The sequence below is a fragment of the Heptranchias perlo genome, chromosome 22 (genome assembly GCF_035084215.1).
Source record: "Heptranchias perlo isolate sHepPer1 chromosome 22, sHepPer1.hap1, whole genome shotgun sequence".
NCBI lineage: Eukaryota > Metazoa > Chordata > Chondrichthyes > Hexanchiformes > Hexanchidae > Heptranchias > Heptranchias perlo.
The window spans coordinates 49,112,992-49,125,566 of NC_090346.1; the positions used below are offsets into that span (position 1 = coordinate 49,112,992).

Consider the following 12,575-nt stretch of genomic DNA (forward strand, 5'->3'; position numbering starts at 1 on the left):
TCGATCGGGCAGTTCCCCGACCAGACGGTCGATGCCATTTGGCAGAATGTCTCGTCACCAGAACCGACCAATAGATGTAGCCTGGATGGTAGTGAGAAGGGCCCTCCCAGTGCAGTCCTTCCAACACGCATGGAATCTCAGCGACATCGCGAGCTGCCCTCGAGGCTGCGGCAGGGAGGAGACCGTCGTCCACCTCCTGATGGACTGCCATTTTGCGCAGAGGGTGTGGAGAGAGATGCGTTGGTATCTGTCCCGGTTCATCCCCAACAGTTCGGTAACACAGGACCCGTGCTCTACGGGCTGTTCCCCGGGACGCACACCGAGACAGTTATCACCTGCAGTTGGAAGACCATCAACTCAGTGAAGGAGACCCTTTGGTCCACCTGAAACCTGCTGGTCTTCCAGCTGAAGGAGTTGAAGGAGCTGTCTACGATCGAGTGTTGCCGAAATGTACTTACGTATTTAAATTGTAATATTGGAATCATATTGTGTACGATCCGTGTTGTATTGTTTTGAATTGTATCACCTTGGAATTGTGCTTTCTTTAAATTTTATGAAATAAAGTATATTTTGAAATTTAAAAAAATGTGGAAACACTTCCATCATCAACAACAACTTGCATTTATATAATGGCTTTAATGTAGAGAAATGCTCCAAGGCACCTCAACAGTAGTTGCACTTGTAGTTAGGGGGTATATCTATTCAGTTGGTCTCATTGCCTGAAGAAGGAGAAAAAATGTAGAAAGCTATCAAAACGAAAATCATTACCAACTCTCGACTGTGAAACGCCTGAGTGATGGGCAGCAATGGGCTGGAATTTGTTATCATCTGCTTGGCGGGCAGACGCTTTACTCTGTGTGTTTAAATACCTTTTGCAATTCTTTCTTTGTGGTAACTGGGCATCGTGTTATCAGTGTGGGTACAGCAAGATCCCACCCCTTCTCCAGAACAAAAAAACATTCAGGTTGTTAACTCCCATTTGTAAAATTAAAGCAGTGGTTTGTTTTCTTTGGTCCTATATGGGAGGGGGGGGGGAAACAAGAAATAAAAACAGATGGTATTTTAACATTAAAATCCTTAGGGCTTGTTGCAGTTCAGGGAATGCCCTGGGAATTCCTGCCTCTGTTATTACGATTGGCACTGTCTCTGAAGTACTTTTTAAAACGCAATGGTATTTAAAATAAGACGCAGGATGTTGCTTTAAAATATGTAAAGGGCTGTGTGATGTTTCTTTAAAGCAGAGCCGGAGTGAGTGGGCGGTGGGGGTTGTATTTGTGCCTCTCTGTGTTCTCAGCTGCTCCAATGTCACAGAAGCTGTTGCTTTTCCTCTCAGCTTTGCCAGCCCGTCAGCTGATGAGCCGCTTCACCCCCCACACACACACACGTAGTGGCGTATGCAGAAACATCCCCCTTATGCAACTGACCATTGCCCATTTTTTCCTCTCCCATTTTACCCCAAGTTCGTCCCTCTTTCCAACGAACCCTCTTTGCAGACGCGACCCGGCCTCCGGCTGCATCCTGTCCGGGGGCTCGGGGGGGGAGGACGGGGGAATAGTCCTTTGTTTACATGCAATCCCGGTCCCGGCGGAAGGAGGCGGCGGTGCTGCGAAAGCACCAGCTGTTTCCCGCCATTTACAACCATCTGATAGAGCGATCAGCTGGAAACACACACACATACACACAGAGCCTGCACTCAGGAGCCTTTTATTTAACACAATTATTATTTTTTGGACATTTATTTTTTCAGGTGCAAGACATGGAATATTTCGTGGTACCGACTCAAAAGGTACCTTCATTCCAGGATTTCAGGAAGAGTGAGAAAGAAGTGATAGGAGGTCTCTGTAGGTGTGTACTTTTCTCTCCCCTTTTATTTATATATATATATATATATATATTCCTTTGCTACTAACAAGCACGGCTCCATCTGCTGTCTGCATGGCGGAGCTTTCAGACCCCCGGGAGGGAGAGGGGGACGCGGCGGCGGCGGCGGCGCGGGCGGTGGGGCTGCGCCGGTTTGCAGCTTGAGTGACGGGGCTGCAGCGGGCAGGGAGGGCTGCACGTGGATTCGGGGTTTGGAACGCGGCGGCGGCGGCGGCTCCAGGGCAACGTTCTAAAGTGGAATGGATACATTCGGAGGTTCCAAACACACCCACGTGGGCAGCGCTGCAGCCACGCTGCCCGGGGAGGGAGGGAGGGAGGGAGGGGGTTAAGGGGTTGTTGCACCCACTTCCCGGCCACCGAAGACTCTCGTACCCCCTTCTCCCCCCCCCCCCTCACCGCAGCGGGAGAGCAAACAATCCCCCCCCTCCCTCCAGGGGCGCACGTGGGTCTGGTCACTTTCCGGGTGTAGTTTGTGGGGCGCCCGGGTCGGATTTAAAAGGCCCGCGGGGAGAGGGTGCCGAAAGGATCCGCCTGGCGGTCTCTTCGGCGGCGGCGGCGGCGTGAAGCGCTGATCGGCTCCTCCCCGCCCCCCCCGGCACAGGCGGAGGACGAGGCCGAGCAGCGCTTCGGGCCTGCCTGCTTCTCCGCAGCGCAGCTGGAGTTATCTGACGTGGGGCAGGCCGGGAGCTGTAGTCCATCTTGGCGCCGCCAGGAAGTCTGGGAGTTGTAGTTTCTTATTTAAAGCTGCGGGCATGGAACTCAACAAACACATTCAGGCCACTCTGGCTCGTCCACTGATCGACAATGGGAAATGTCTGCAAATATGCATTCATTTTAAAAAAATATATACTGGGTTGGGGATTTTCGTCAGTGAATGCCACTTACTGGGGTACTGGTCTAATCTCATCTGTGCAGTGGACCAAGGGCATTGACACTCAGTCACTGCCATCGAAACTCAATGCATCTAACTGATTGCATAGAATTTACAGCAAACAAACAAGCCATTCGACCCAACTGGTCTGTACCGATGCTTATACTCCAAACGAGCCTCTTCCCACTCTGCCACTTTTTCCATCTCTACCCTTCTCCCTCATGTACGCATAAAGCCTCCCCTTAAATGCTTCAATGCTACCAGGTTCACTGTAATACAACGCTGTAGAGGGAGCTTTACTCTGTATCTAACCCGTGCGATACATGCCCTGGGAATGTTTGATGGGGCAGTGTAGAGGGAGCTTTACTCTGTATCTAACCCGTGCTATACATGCCCTGGGAGTGTTTGATGGGGCAGTGTAGAGGGAGCTTTACTCTGTATCTAACCCGTGCTATACATGCCCTGGGAGTGTTTGATGGGACAGTGTAGAGGGAGCTTTACTCTGTATCTAACCCGTGCTATACATGCCCTGGGAGTGTTTGATGGGACAGTGTAGAGGGAGCTTTACTCTGTATATAAGCCATGCTGTACCTGCCTTGGATAGTGAGGTGGAGAATTTTATAAGGACAGGATTATTATGTGATGTAATGGAGAATGTATTATTGTGCTACTGTGTTTGCTGGTTTTGAGAATAAAGTGAATGTTGGTTAAAAATAAAGAAATGGGTGTAAAGTTGTATAAAGAAAGAAGCGCTGTTTAAGTTCTGGTGAGCTGTGTTCACTGGGCCCCTGAGCACGGGCCCCATAAAAGTTATTCATATTGAATATTTTATATAATTTCTATATACTATATAATTTTCATACTGTATTTGCTGACTGCGCTTGTACTGTATTTGACTGCACTTGTACTGTATTTACGGACTGACTCGTACTTTTTCTGCTGACCACGCTTATACTGTATTTGCACTCGTACAGTATTTGACTGCGCTCGTACTGTATTTGCTGGCTGCGCTCGTACTGTATTTGCAGACTATACACTGAAAGGGTTAAGTAAACAGACACTGGGGTGAGTCAGTGTTTAATTGATGTTCAGTCGGGAAATTCAGCAGTTGAAATGTCCTTGTCAATTTCAGGCTGAAGTTCTGAAGCTGCTAGCATCAAGTAACCGACTTTTTTTGTAACATTTTGTAGCATTTGAAACAAAGTGTGACGTCTGGGTCCTCTGCATTTATTACATTAAAAACAATATATAGATCTATCTATTTATTATAGTCAAGATCTTACATCTGCGTGCACTTCCTGTCATTGTAAATTCCTGTGCCACATTGATAGTGGAAAGCTGCCTGTGTGGAATATCTCACTAACTGCAGCTTCACCATTGGCAGGAGGGTGTAATTACAGCCCGACTGGTTTGTACAGGCAGCTTTCATTATAAATGTGGACACAGAAATTAATAATGGAAATACAAAAATGAGGGCTGAATTATGTCTGCGTCTAATTATCCCAGCCTTCTGGGTCTTGGCTCCCCCAGTATGATATTTTGATTACTGGATCATGATTGATTGTCATGATGTGGAGATGCCGGTGATGGACTGGGGTTGACAATTGTAAACAATTTTACAACACCAAGTTATAGTCCAGCAATTTTATTTTAAATTCACAAGCTTTCGGAGATTTTCTCCTTCCTCAGGTAAATGTTTCAAGATCTCCTTGAAGCCTACGCATTTATACATGTTTACAATGATTGATTGTGCAAGCGATGTTGCATGGGGGAATGTGAGCCCTTGCTGCAAGCTCACCAGATCTTGTCCTTGCCCAACATTCACACGTGTGGACTTTCCAATGGGGGGGGGGGACCCCGCTGGATAGAGAATAGAAGCGGGAACCCATGCTGGGGTACAGACCAGCAGGGTCGTGTGGGGCAGTCGATGAGTCTCTCCCATTGGACTCGGTGGCTCTGGGTTGGGGAACGGAAAGTCAGTCACATTCCAGTGACTCCTGCTAGAAGCCGTTGAGTGTGTGGGTGGTCGGCTGAGGGCGGGATAGCATATGGCTGCGATGACCAGTGCAGTCGAATAGCCCGCCGAATAATCTATGCATAATGGCCACTCGTGAGGAGCAGAAATTATTGGAAAGTGAGTGAGGGAGGGGATAAAATTATAAACGTCTTGATTTTTTTTTTCCAGCTTGGCTAATATCCCACTGACCCAGGAGTCACAGAGAGACCAGGAGAGGAGGATAAGGAGAGAGATCGCCAACAGCAACGAGCGGCGCCGAATGCAAAGCATCAACGCTGGCTTTCAGTCCCTGAAAACTCTGATACCACACACAGACGGCGAGAAACTCAGCAAGGTCAGGCACGATCTGGTCCTCACCCGACATCAACACACGGGGCACACATTCCCGCGGGGGTCAGTGGGAGGCTACAGGAGATCTTTAGATCGGTCACTCAGAATCGGTGGGCTGGGGGAAGGGTTACACCACTTGGAATTGTGCAGTGAGCGATCAGTCCAGTTGGATGATGGAGGAAAGCCTTTCAATGCAGCCACTGATCGTCATCCACTGTCAACTGTTTAACAACAAACGCATCAATGGAAAAAAATCCCCAAAAATCAGCTCCATGAGGCATCCCCCCCCCCCCCCCCCACAATGGAAGGAGATAATTTGGATTCAGTGATGAAGTAGGGAGAGACCCAGTTCACGCTCCTGTTCTTTCTCTTCCCACAGGCAGCTATTTTGCAGCAAACGGCAGAATATATCTTTTCACTCGAGCAAGAAAAGACCCGACTACTTCAGCAGAACTCGCAGCTGAAGCGCTTCATTCAGGTGGGCACACCGGCAGGGGGCACAGCCGTGGGGGGGCGTGGGCCATGGTGGTGCAGCGCCAGGGGGCACAGGGCCTGGGCCTGGGCCGTGGACCAGGGGGGCGCAGGCTGTGGCTGGTTGACGATGTGCGTGGGTGCCTCGATTGATCTGGGGGGCGATACAGTCCGGTGAGGGTCTTGCGGATCATGATGCTGGCAATGGGCTGCGTGCTGCACAGCTTTTCCTTGTGGAGGGCCAGGGGAGCAGGCAGAGGCGCTGCATCCTCGATAGGAGGGGAAGGACACCCCATTGCCAGTTGCAAGACACATTTGTGCCTCATGTCCCGGCTGCTGCATCAACAGTCCTGTGATGTTGACATGTACAACGACTATAGTGAACTATAACTTTAATGAAAACACGTTGTGTATCTCTGCGTTTGTATGCATGCTGAGTGCTTCTTGGTGCCAGTGTGTTATGTAGGAGCAGGAGGAGGCCAGTCAGCCCCTCGAGCCTGCTCCACCATTCATTTAGATCCCGGCTGATCTGTACCTCAACTCCATTTACCCGCCTTTGCTCCCTATCCCCTGATACCCAACAAAAACCTATCAATCCCAATCTTGAATGGGGTTCTGGCAGGTGCATGTGATGATCAGTTAGATTCCGTGTGAGGCGTTTAAGGGGTGACTGCATGTAAGGACTGAGTGTGAATGGACACTTCAGTGTAGTCACTGTTGTAATCTAGGAAATGCGGCAGCCAATTTGCGCACAGCAAGATCCATACAAACAGTAATGTGATTTGACCAGATGATCTGCTTCAGTGAAGTTGGTTGAGGGATAAATATTGGCCAGGACATCGGGAGAACTCTCCTTTTACGGCCAATTGAGAGGGCAGATGAGACCTCGGTTTAACGTCTCATCCAAAAGACAGCACCTCCAACAGTGCAGCACTCCCTCAGTACTGCACTGGGAGTGTCAGCCTGGATTATGTACTCAAGACTCTGGAGTGGGGTTCGAACCCACGACCTTCTGACTCCAAGGCTGACTCCAAGGTAGCGCTCTCGCCTCAGAGTTTAGTCCGCAATCACGCCCGGATTAGCTGTCACCGTGTTTAACATTATTGAAGTCAATGGGAATCGGGGGAAAACTCTCCAGTGGTTGGAGTCATACCTAGCACAAAGGAAGATGGTTGTTGGAGGCCAATCATCTCAGCCCCAGGACATCGCTGCTGGAGTTCCTCAGGGCAGTATCCTAGGCCCAACCATCTTCAGCTGCTTCATCAATGACCTTCCCTCCATCATAAGGTCAGAAGTGGGGTTGTTCGCTGATGCTTGCACAGTGTTCAGTTCCGTTCGCAAGATAATGAAGCAGTCCGTGCCCGCATGCAGCAAGACCCGGACAATATCCAGGCTTGGGCTGATAAGTGGCAAGTAACATTCGTGCCAGACAAGTGACCATCTCCAATAAGAGAGAGCCTAACTACCTCCCTTTGACATTCAATGGCATTACCATCGCCGAATCCCCCACCATCAACATCCTGGGTGTCACCACTGACCAGAAACTTAACTGGACCAGCCACATAAATACTGTGGCTACAAGAGCAGATCAGAGGCTGGGTATTCTGTGGCGAGTGACTCACCTCCTGACTCCCCAAAGCCTTTCCACCATCTACAAGGCACAAGTCAGGAGTGTGATGGAATACTCTCCTCTTGCCTGGATGAGTGCAGCTCCAACAATCAAGAAACTCAACACCATCCAGGACAAAGCAGCCCGCTTGATTGGCACCCCATCCACCACCCTAAACATTCACTCCCTTCACCACCAGCGCACCGTGGCTGCAGTGTGTACCATCCACAGGATGCACTGCAGCAACTCGCCAAGACTTCTTCGACAGCTCCTCCCAAACCCGCGACCTCTACCACCTAGAAGGACAAGAGCAGCAGGTACATGGGAACAACACCACCTGCACGTTCCCCTCCAAGTCTCACACCATCCCGACTTGGAAATATATCGCCGTTCCTTCATTGTCGCTGGGTCAAAATCCTGGAACTCCTTTCCTAACAGCACTGTGGGAGAACCTTCACCACACGGGCTGCAGCAATTCAAGAAGGCGGCTCACCACCACCTTCTCAAGGGCAATTAGGGATGGGTAATAAATGCTGGCCTCGCCAGCGACGCCCACATCCCATGAATGAATAAAAAAACAACTTTGTCTTTGTGTCTTCCAGGAGTACAGTGGCTCCTCCCCCAAGCGGAGACGGGCAGAGGATAAGGACGAAGGGATTGGCTCCCCAGACGTCTGGGAAGATGAGAAGGTGGAGGACCTGAAACGGGAGATGATCGAACTGCGGCAGCAGCTGGACAAGGAGCGTTCGGTCAGGATGATGCTGGAGGAACAGGTTGGTATGCACTTGCCTTGATAGCTGTGTGTGGCTGGCCCAAGTCTCTTTGGTGTCTCCTTTCATGGATGTAAGCAGCATCGAGTGCAGTATTAAGGCACGCAGGCTGGAGGGTCCCAGATTTGTTCTCAGGGTTGAGTCGGCTGATCAGTTAGCTTCAGTACCCTGGACTAGGGAGAGTGGGGGGAAACATGATTCCTGCACCTGATTACTATCCGTGGAGCAATGCTGGAAAGTGGAAAGTGTGTGTGCGTGTGGATGTTGGGCGGGACAGATTGGGCTCGGCTGAAATGCACCCCATGGTCGAATGGCCCGCTGACACTGACTGGGCACGCACTGAGGAATGGCAACCTGGGCAAGGTATGGGAGGGCAGCTGGTCACTTGTAGAGCTGTGTCCCATCAAGAGTTGATACTTTAGGAGCAGTGTTAGTGATTAGGGGAGTTTAGGAGGGCAGTAGTGCAGCAGGAGGAAGTGCAAGCAATAGGAACTTCCTGCCCACACTTCCATCACCATATGTGAAGCAGGAGCCCATTGGATGGGAGTCCCAGCTTCTTTAAAGAGCCCATTTTATTTTGATTTCTGGAGAGCTCCTCTCAGTAGTGCGACACTCCCCACTGTCCCACAGAGACTGACGAGGTGTGTCTGTTGGCAGATTCGCTCGCTGGAGGCCCACGTGTACCCCGAAAAGTTAAAGGCCATCGCGCAACAGCTGCAGCAACAGCACCAGGAGCAGTCCAGGATCCTTCATCAGCGGGAGCACCGGGAGCCCGAGCCCCATCTCGTGACACAGGTCAGCACTCGTCTCCCCAGAGCCCACACACCCCTAGTACCCGTCTCCTGAGCTCGGCCATGCTGAGAAAGGTTGCTGTGTTTAGTCCAGTCCAAAATTGGGTGGAGGGCGGGGACAGAGATTTAGGCATCAGGTCTAGCCAATCAAAATTTTTAATTTAAAAGATGTTTCTGCTTGTGGGGCCATAAATATAAAAGTCATTAATAAATCCAATAAAGAATTCAGGAGAAACTTTTTTACCCAGACAGTGGTTAGAATATGGAGCTCACTACCACAAAGAGTAATTGAGGCGACAAGCATTGATGCATTTAGCGGGAAGATAAGCATGTGAGGGAGAAAGGAATAGAAGGATATGCTGATAGGGTTAGTTGAAGTAGGGAGGGAGGAGGCTCATATGGAGCATAAACACCCGGCATTGACCTGTTGGGCCGAATGGCCTGTTGCTGTGCTGTAAATTCTATGTAATTTATTGGATTTTAACCATTACAGGATTCCCATTCAAAGCATGCAGCATTACTCATGAATGCTCAGCAACATCAATTAATTAAATATCACATAAGGTTGATGCCTGTCTTAGAATCAAAATACAATGGAACCTTGATTATCCACCCAACAGGTCATCACTGCCCAAGAGTGAGCCTTCAGCCATTGTCAGCTATAGGCTTCTGTAAAAGGTTAGTGAGCAACATTTGGTTAACTTGTTGTATTGACTGTCTTTTTCCCTCCCTCTCTCGTTGTCTTTCAGCTCCTACCAGCCCACATTTCCCCAGCGTCGACCCACCATCCCACCGTCATAGTGCAGACTCCACCCCCGCAGGCTTCGCACCAGGTCACCGTGGTAACAATGGGGCCATCCTTGGTCACCAACAACTCCTCCACTACATCAAGACAGAACCTAGACACCATCGTACAGGTAAGGCTCCAGCCCTGATGGCCGTGACTCCCCTGGGCTGCCTGCAGCCCTCTAGTGTTTTAGGAACATAGGAATCGAAGGAGGCCATTCAGCCCCTCCAGCCTGTTCCGCCATTCAGTTAGATCATGGCTGATCTGTATCTTAACTCCATCTACCTGCCTTTGCTCCATATCTTTTGATACACTTACCTAATAAAAATCTATTGATCTCAGTCTTGAAAATTTTATTTGTCCCTTAGCATCCACAGCCTTTTGGGGGAGAAAGTTCCAGATTTCCACTACCCTTTGTGTGAAAAATTCCTTCCTGATTTCTCCGCTGAATGGTCTAGTTCTAATTTTAAGATTATGCCCGTTTGTTCTTGATTCACCCACCAGACGAAATAGTTTTGCTGTACTGACCCTATCAAATCCCTTTTAAACATCTCGATCAGATCACCCCTCAACCGTCTAAACTCAAGGGAATACAAGCCAAGTTTATGCAATCTGTCCTCATAATTTAACCCTCTTAGCCCCAGTATCATTCTGATGAATCTACGCTGCACCCCCTCCAAGACCAGTATTTCCTACCTTAGGTGCAGTGCTCAAAACGGAACACAGTTACTCCAGATGGGGTCTGACCAAGGCTCTGTATAACTGAAGCATCACTTCCTCCCCTTTGTATTCTAGCCCCCTTGAAATAAAGGCCAATATTGCATTAGCCTTTTTGATTACTTTTTGTACCTGTGCACTGCTTTTCATGATTTGTGTACCTGGACACCCAAATCCCTTTGCTCCTCCACAGTTCCTAGTCTCTCGCCGTTAAGAAAATATTCCGATTTGTCTTTCTTGGATCCAAAATGGATGACCTCACACTTCCCCACATTGAACTCCATCTGCCATTGTTTTACCCACTCACTTAACTTGTCTATGTCCCCTTGTAATTTCCTGCTCCCATCTACACAACTTACTATGCCTCCTAACTTATTGTAGAGAGGGGGCCTGGCTGGCTGGCATTCTCTCTCCCAGTCCAGGGATATGAGGCTGTCATTATAGTGACTTCATTGGCTGAAAGTAGCCAACTGCATGGATTAGGGGTGTCACTGAATAACCATTACCAGCGGGGTTCCTGCCTGATTGTTGCTCTCTCCAGCCCAGGGGCCCTGAGGATAACTGTGGCACCCCAAGACTGGCTGACTCGGTACAGAGAACCTCTGGCCCTGCATCAGTTACTGAGGCACTCGCCGGTAATTTACCCACTAGGCCATTGGGGGGGAGCTTTGGAAGGATTTCGTTCTGCGTCACTTAATTGGCTTTGTGCCTCTCCTCTTCCCCTCGCGTTTTGACTAATGCAGAACCGTTCTTTTAAAATCGCAGGCGATCCAGCACATTGAAGGGACACAAGAGAAGCAGGAAGAGGAGCAGCGACAAGCGGTCATTGTCCAGCCCTCCCGGGCGTGGTCTGACACCGAATCGGACAGGGAGGAGAGTGATGTGACGGTAACGATGACGCTGGGCGAGGAGAAGGCACCCGTGGAGAGGGCTCTCCCGTGACACCAGAGCTGCGTCAGGCCGGGATCCAAACGGCGCGGGCGTGCCCCGTGTTTTTCTCAGAGAAAGAAAAAAAGAAAAAAAAAATGTTGGGGTCTCTTTTGGACCTTCCCAATACTGTAAACAGTGTCAGCCTGGAGTGAGAGAGGCTATCGAAAATCTGGACCATACCAGGAGGGATTGCAAAATCCTTTCTCGTGCTCACGACTACCTTGGAATCCATAGCTGAAGTGTTGCTGAAGGACATTTTAGTGTTCTCTTTTATTTTTTATGTTTTGGGGAGGGGGAAAATTTCAAGCACTTACCAGTTTGTTCAGTCCAGTGGGGGCACCTCCTCCCAGTGCAACTGTGGCCCCCGCTTCTGTGATCGCCCCCCCTTTCTTGTACTGATGTAGTTGATTTTTTTAAGCAGTGTCCTTTCATGTAGTTAGTTTGTTAGTTCCTCCCATCTCTCCCTGTATCCGTATCGAGTTTTATGTTGAGACGAGGTTTGTGTTCATGGAAAAGCTATTATATTTTGTTAAGAAAGTGGAAAAAAAAGGCACCCGCCTTGTAAAGAGAGAAATAAAGTTTGTACTTTGTTTTTTTTTAATGCTTCGTTTTTTTTGTGTGTTTGTGTGTATATACGAGTGTGTAAGTGTTCCCGTGCAAATACACGTCGGATTAGAATAGATCAGAAGAGCATTGCCGATTAGGGACAATGGGGGTAATTTTGACTTTGTGCGATAGCGAAACGGTGGCCCGTTTTACATCTGCAGAAATAAAAATGGGGAGAGATGTAAAACAGGCTGCTGACTTGTTATCACCCATTTTACACTATCGCACAAAGTCAAGATCTATCCCCAGTGTGTGGTTTACCCTCATTCTCACTAATAGCTGGGTTGGGACTGTCCAATTCATTTCAGATAGGAACCCTTGTAGTCAGCAGACAGGAGATTTTCATTCCATCAGCTTGAGCTAGATTTGAACACGGGTTCTAGAGGTGAATGGTCGCTGTCTAACCCACTTCCTCCAGTAAAACTGGTCTGTGAGTGCAAGATGTCTTCTGGTATCTTACCCAAGGAGCAATTTTGATCCTGTCCTCACTGGATGTAGAATCTTGCAGCACAGAAGGAGGCCATTCGGCATGTCATGTGCCCGTGCCAGCTCTTTGAAACTAATTGAACAACTATTTCACTTCCCTGCTCTTTCTCCATAGCCCTGTAAATTTTTCCTTTTCACAATTTCAACTTCTAGCAACTGAGAGAGTGATACGGGCAGGGAGATTGGCTCATGGCGCTGTTGGTAAAGGCAGTGTGTGAGGTGGTACTGTGTACCATGTTCGATTTATGGTCATCTGGGATTTGGGGGGGGGGGGGGGGGGGAGGTGTTACAATTGGCCTCAGTGTCCCT

The 12,575-nt window shown here is 49.2% G+C and overlaps 1 protein-coding gene across 2 annotated transcripts; it reads left to right on the plus strand.

Moving 5' to 3' along the window:
- The first annotated feature begins 1,389 nt into the window (after positions 1 to 1,389).
- On the plus strand, positions 1,390 to 11,775 carry tfap4 (transcription factor AP-4 (activating enhancer binding protein 4)). 2 transcript variants are annotated; one of them, XM_068003580.1, is made up of 7 exons: positions 1,390 to 1,845; positions 4,938 to 5,103; positions 5,479 to 5,577; positions 7,782 to 7,952; positions 8,607 to 8,744; positions 9,490 to 9,657; positions 11,010 to 11,775. In XM_068003580.1, exons 1-7 carry the CDS (start codon positions 1,568 to 1,570, stop codon positions 11,184 to 11,186), a joined length of 1,197 nt encoding a protein of 398 aa, XP_067859681.1. In that variant the 5' UTR covers positions 1,390 to 1,567; the 3' UTR covers positions 11,187 to 11,775. The 2 variants fall into 2 exon arrangements, with proteins under 2 accessions (XP_067859681.1, XP_067859682.1); XM_068003581.1 differs by lacking the exon at positions 8,607 to 8,744 and having other exon boundaries at positions 1,393 to 1,845.
- The last annotated feature ends 800 nt before the right edge of the window (positions 11,776 to 12,575 follow it).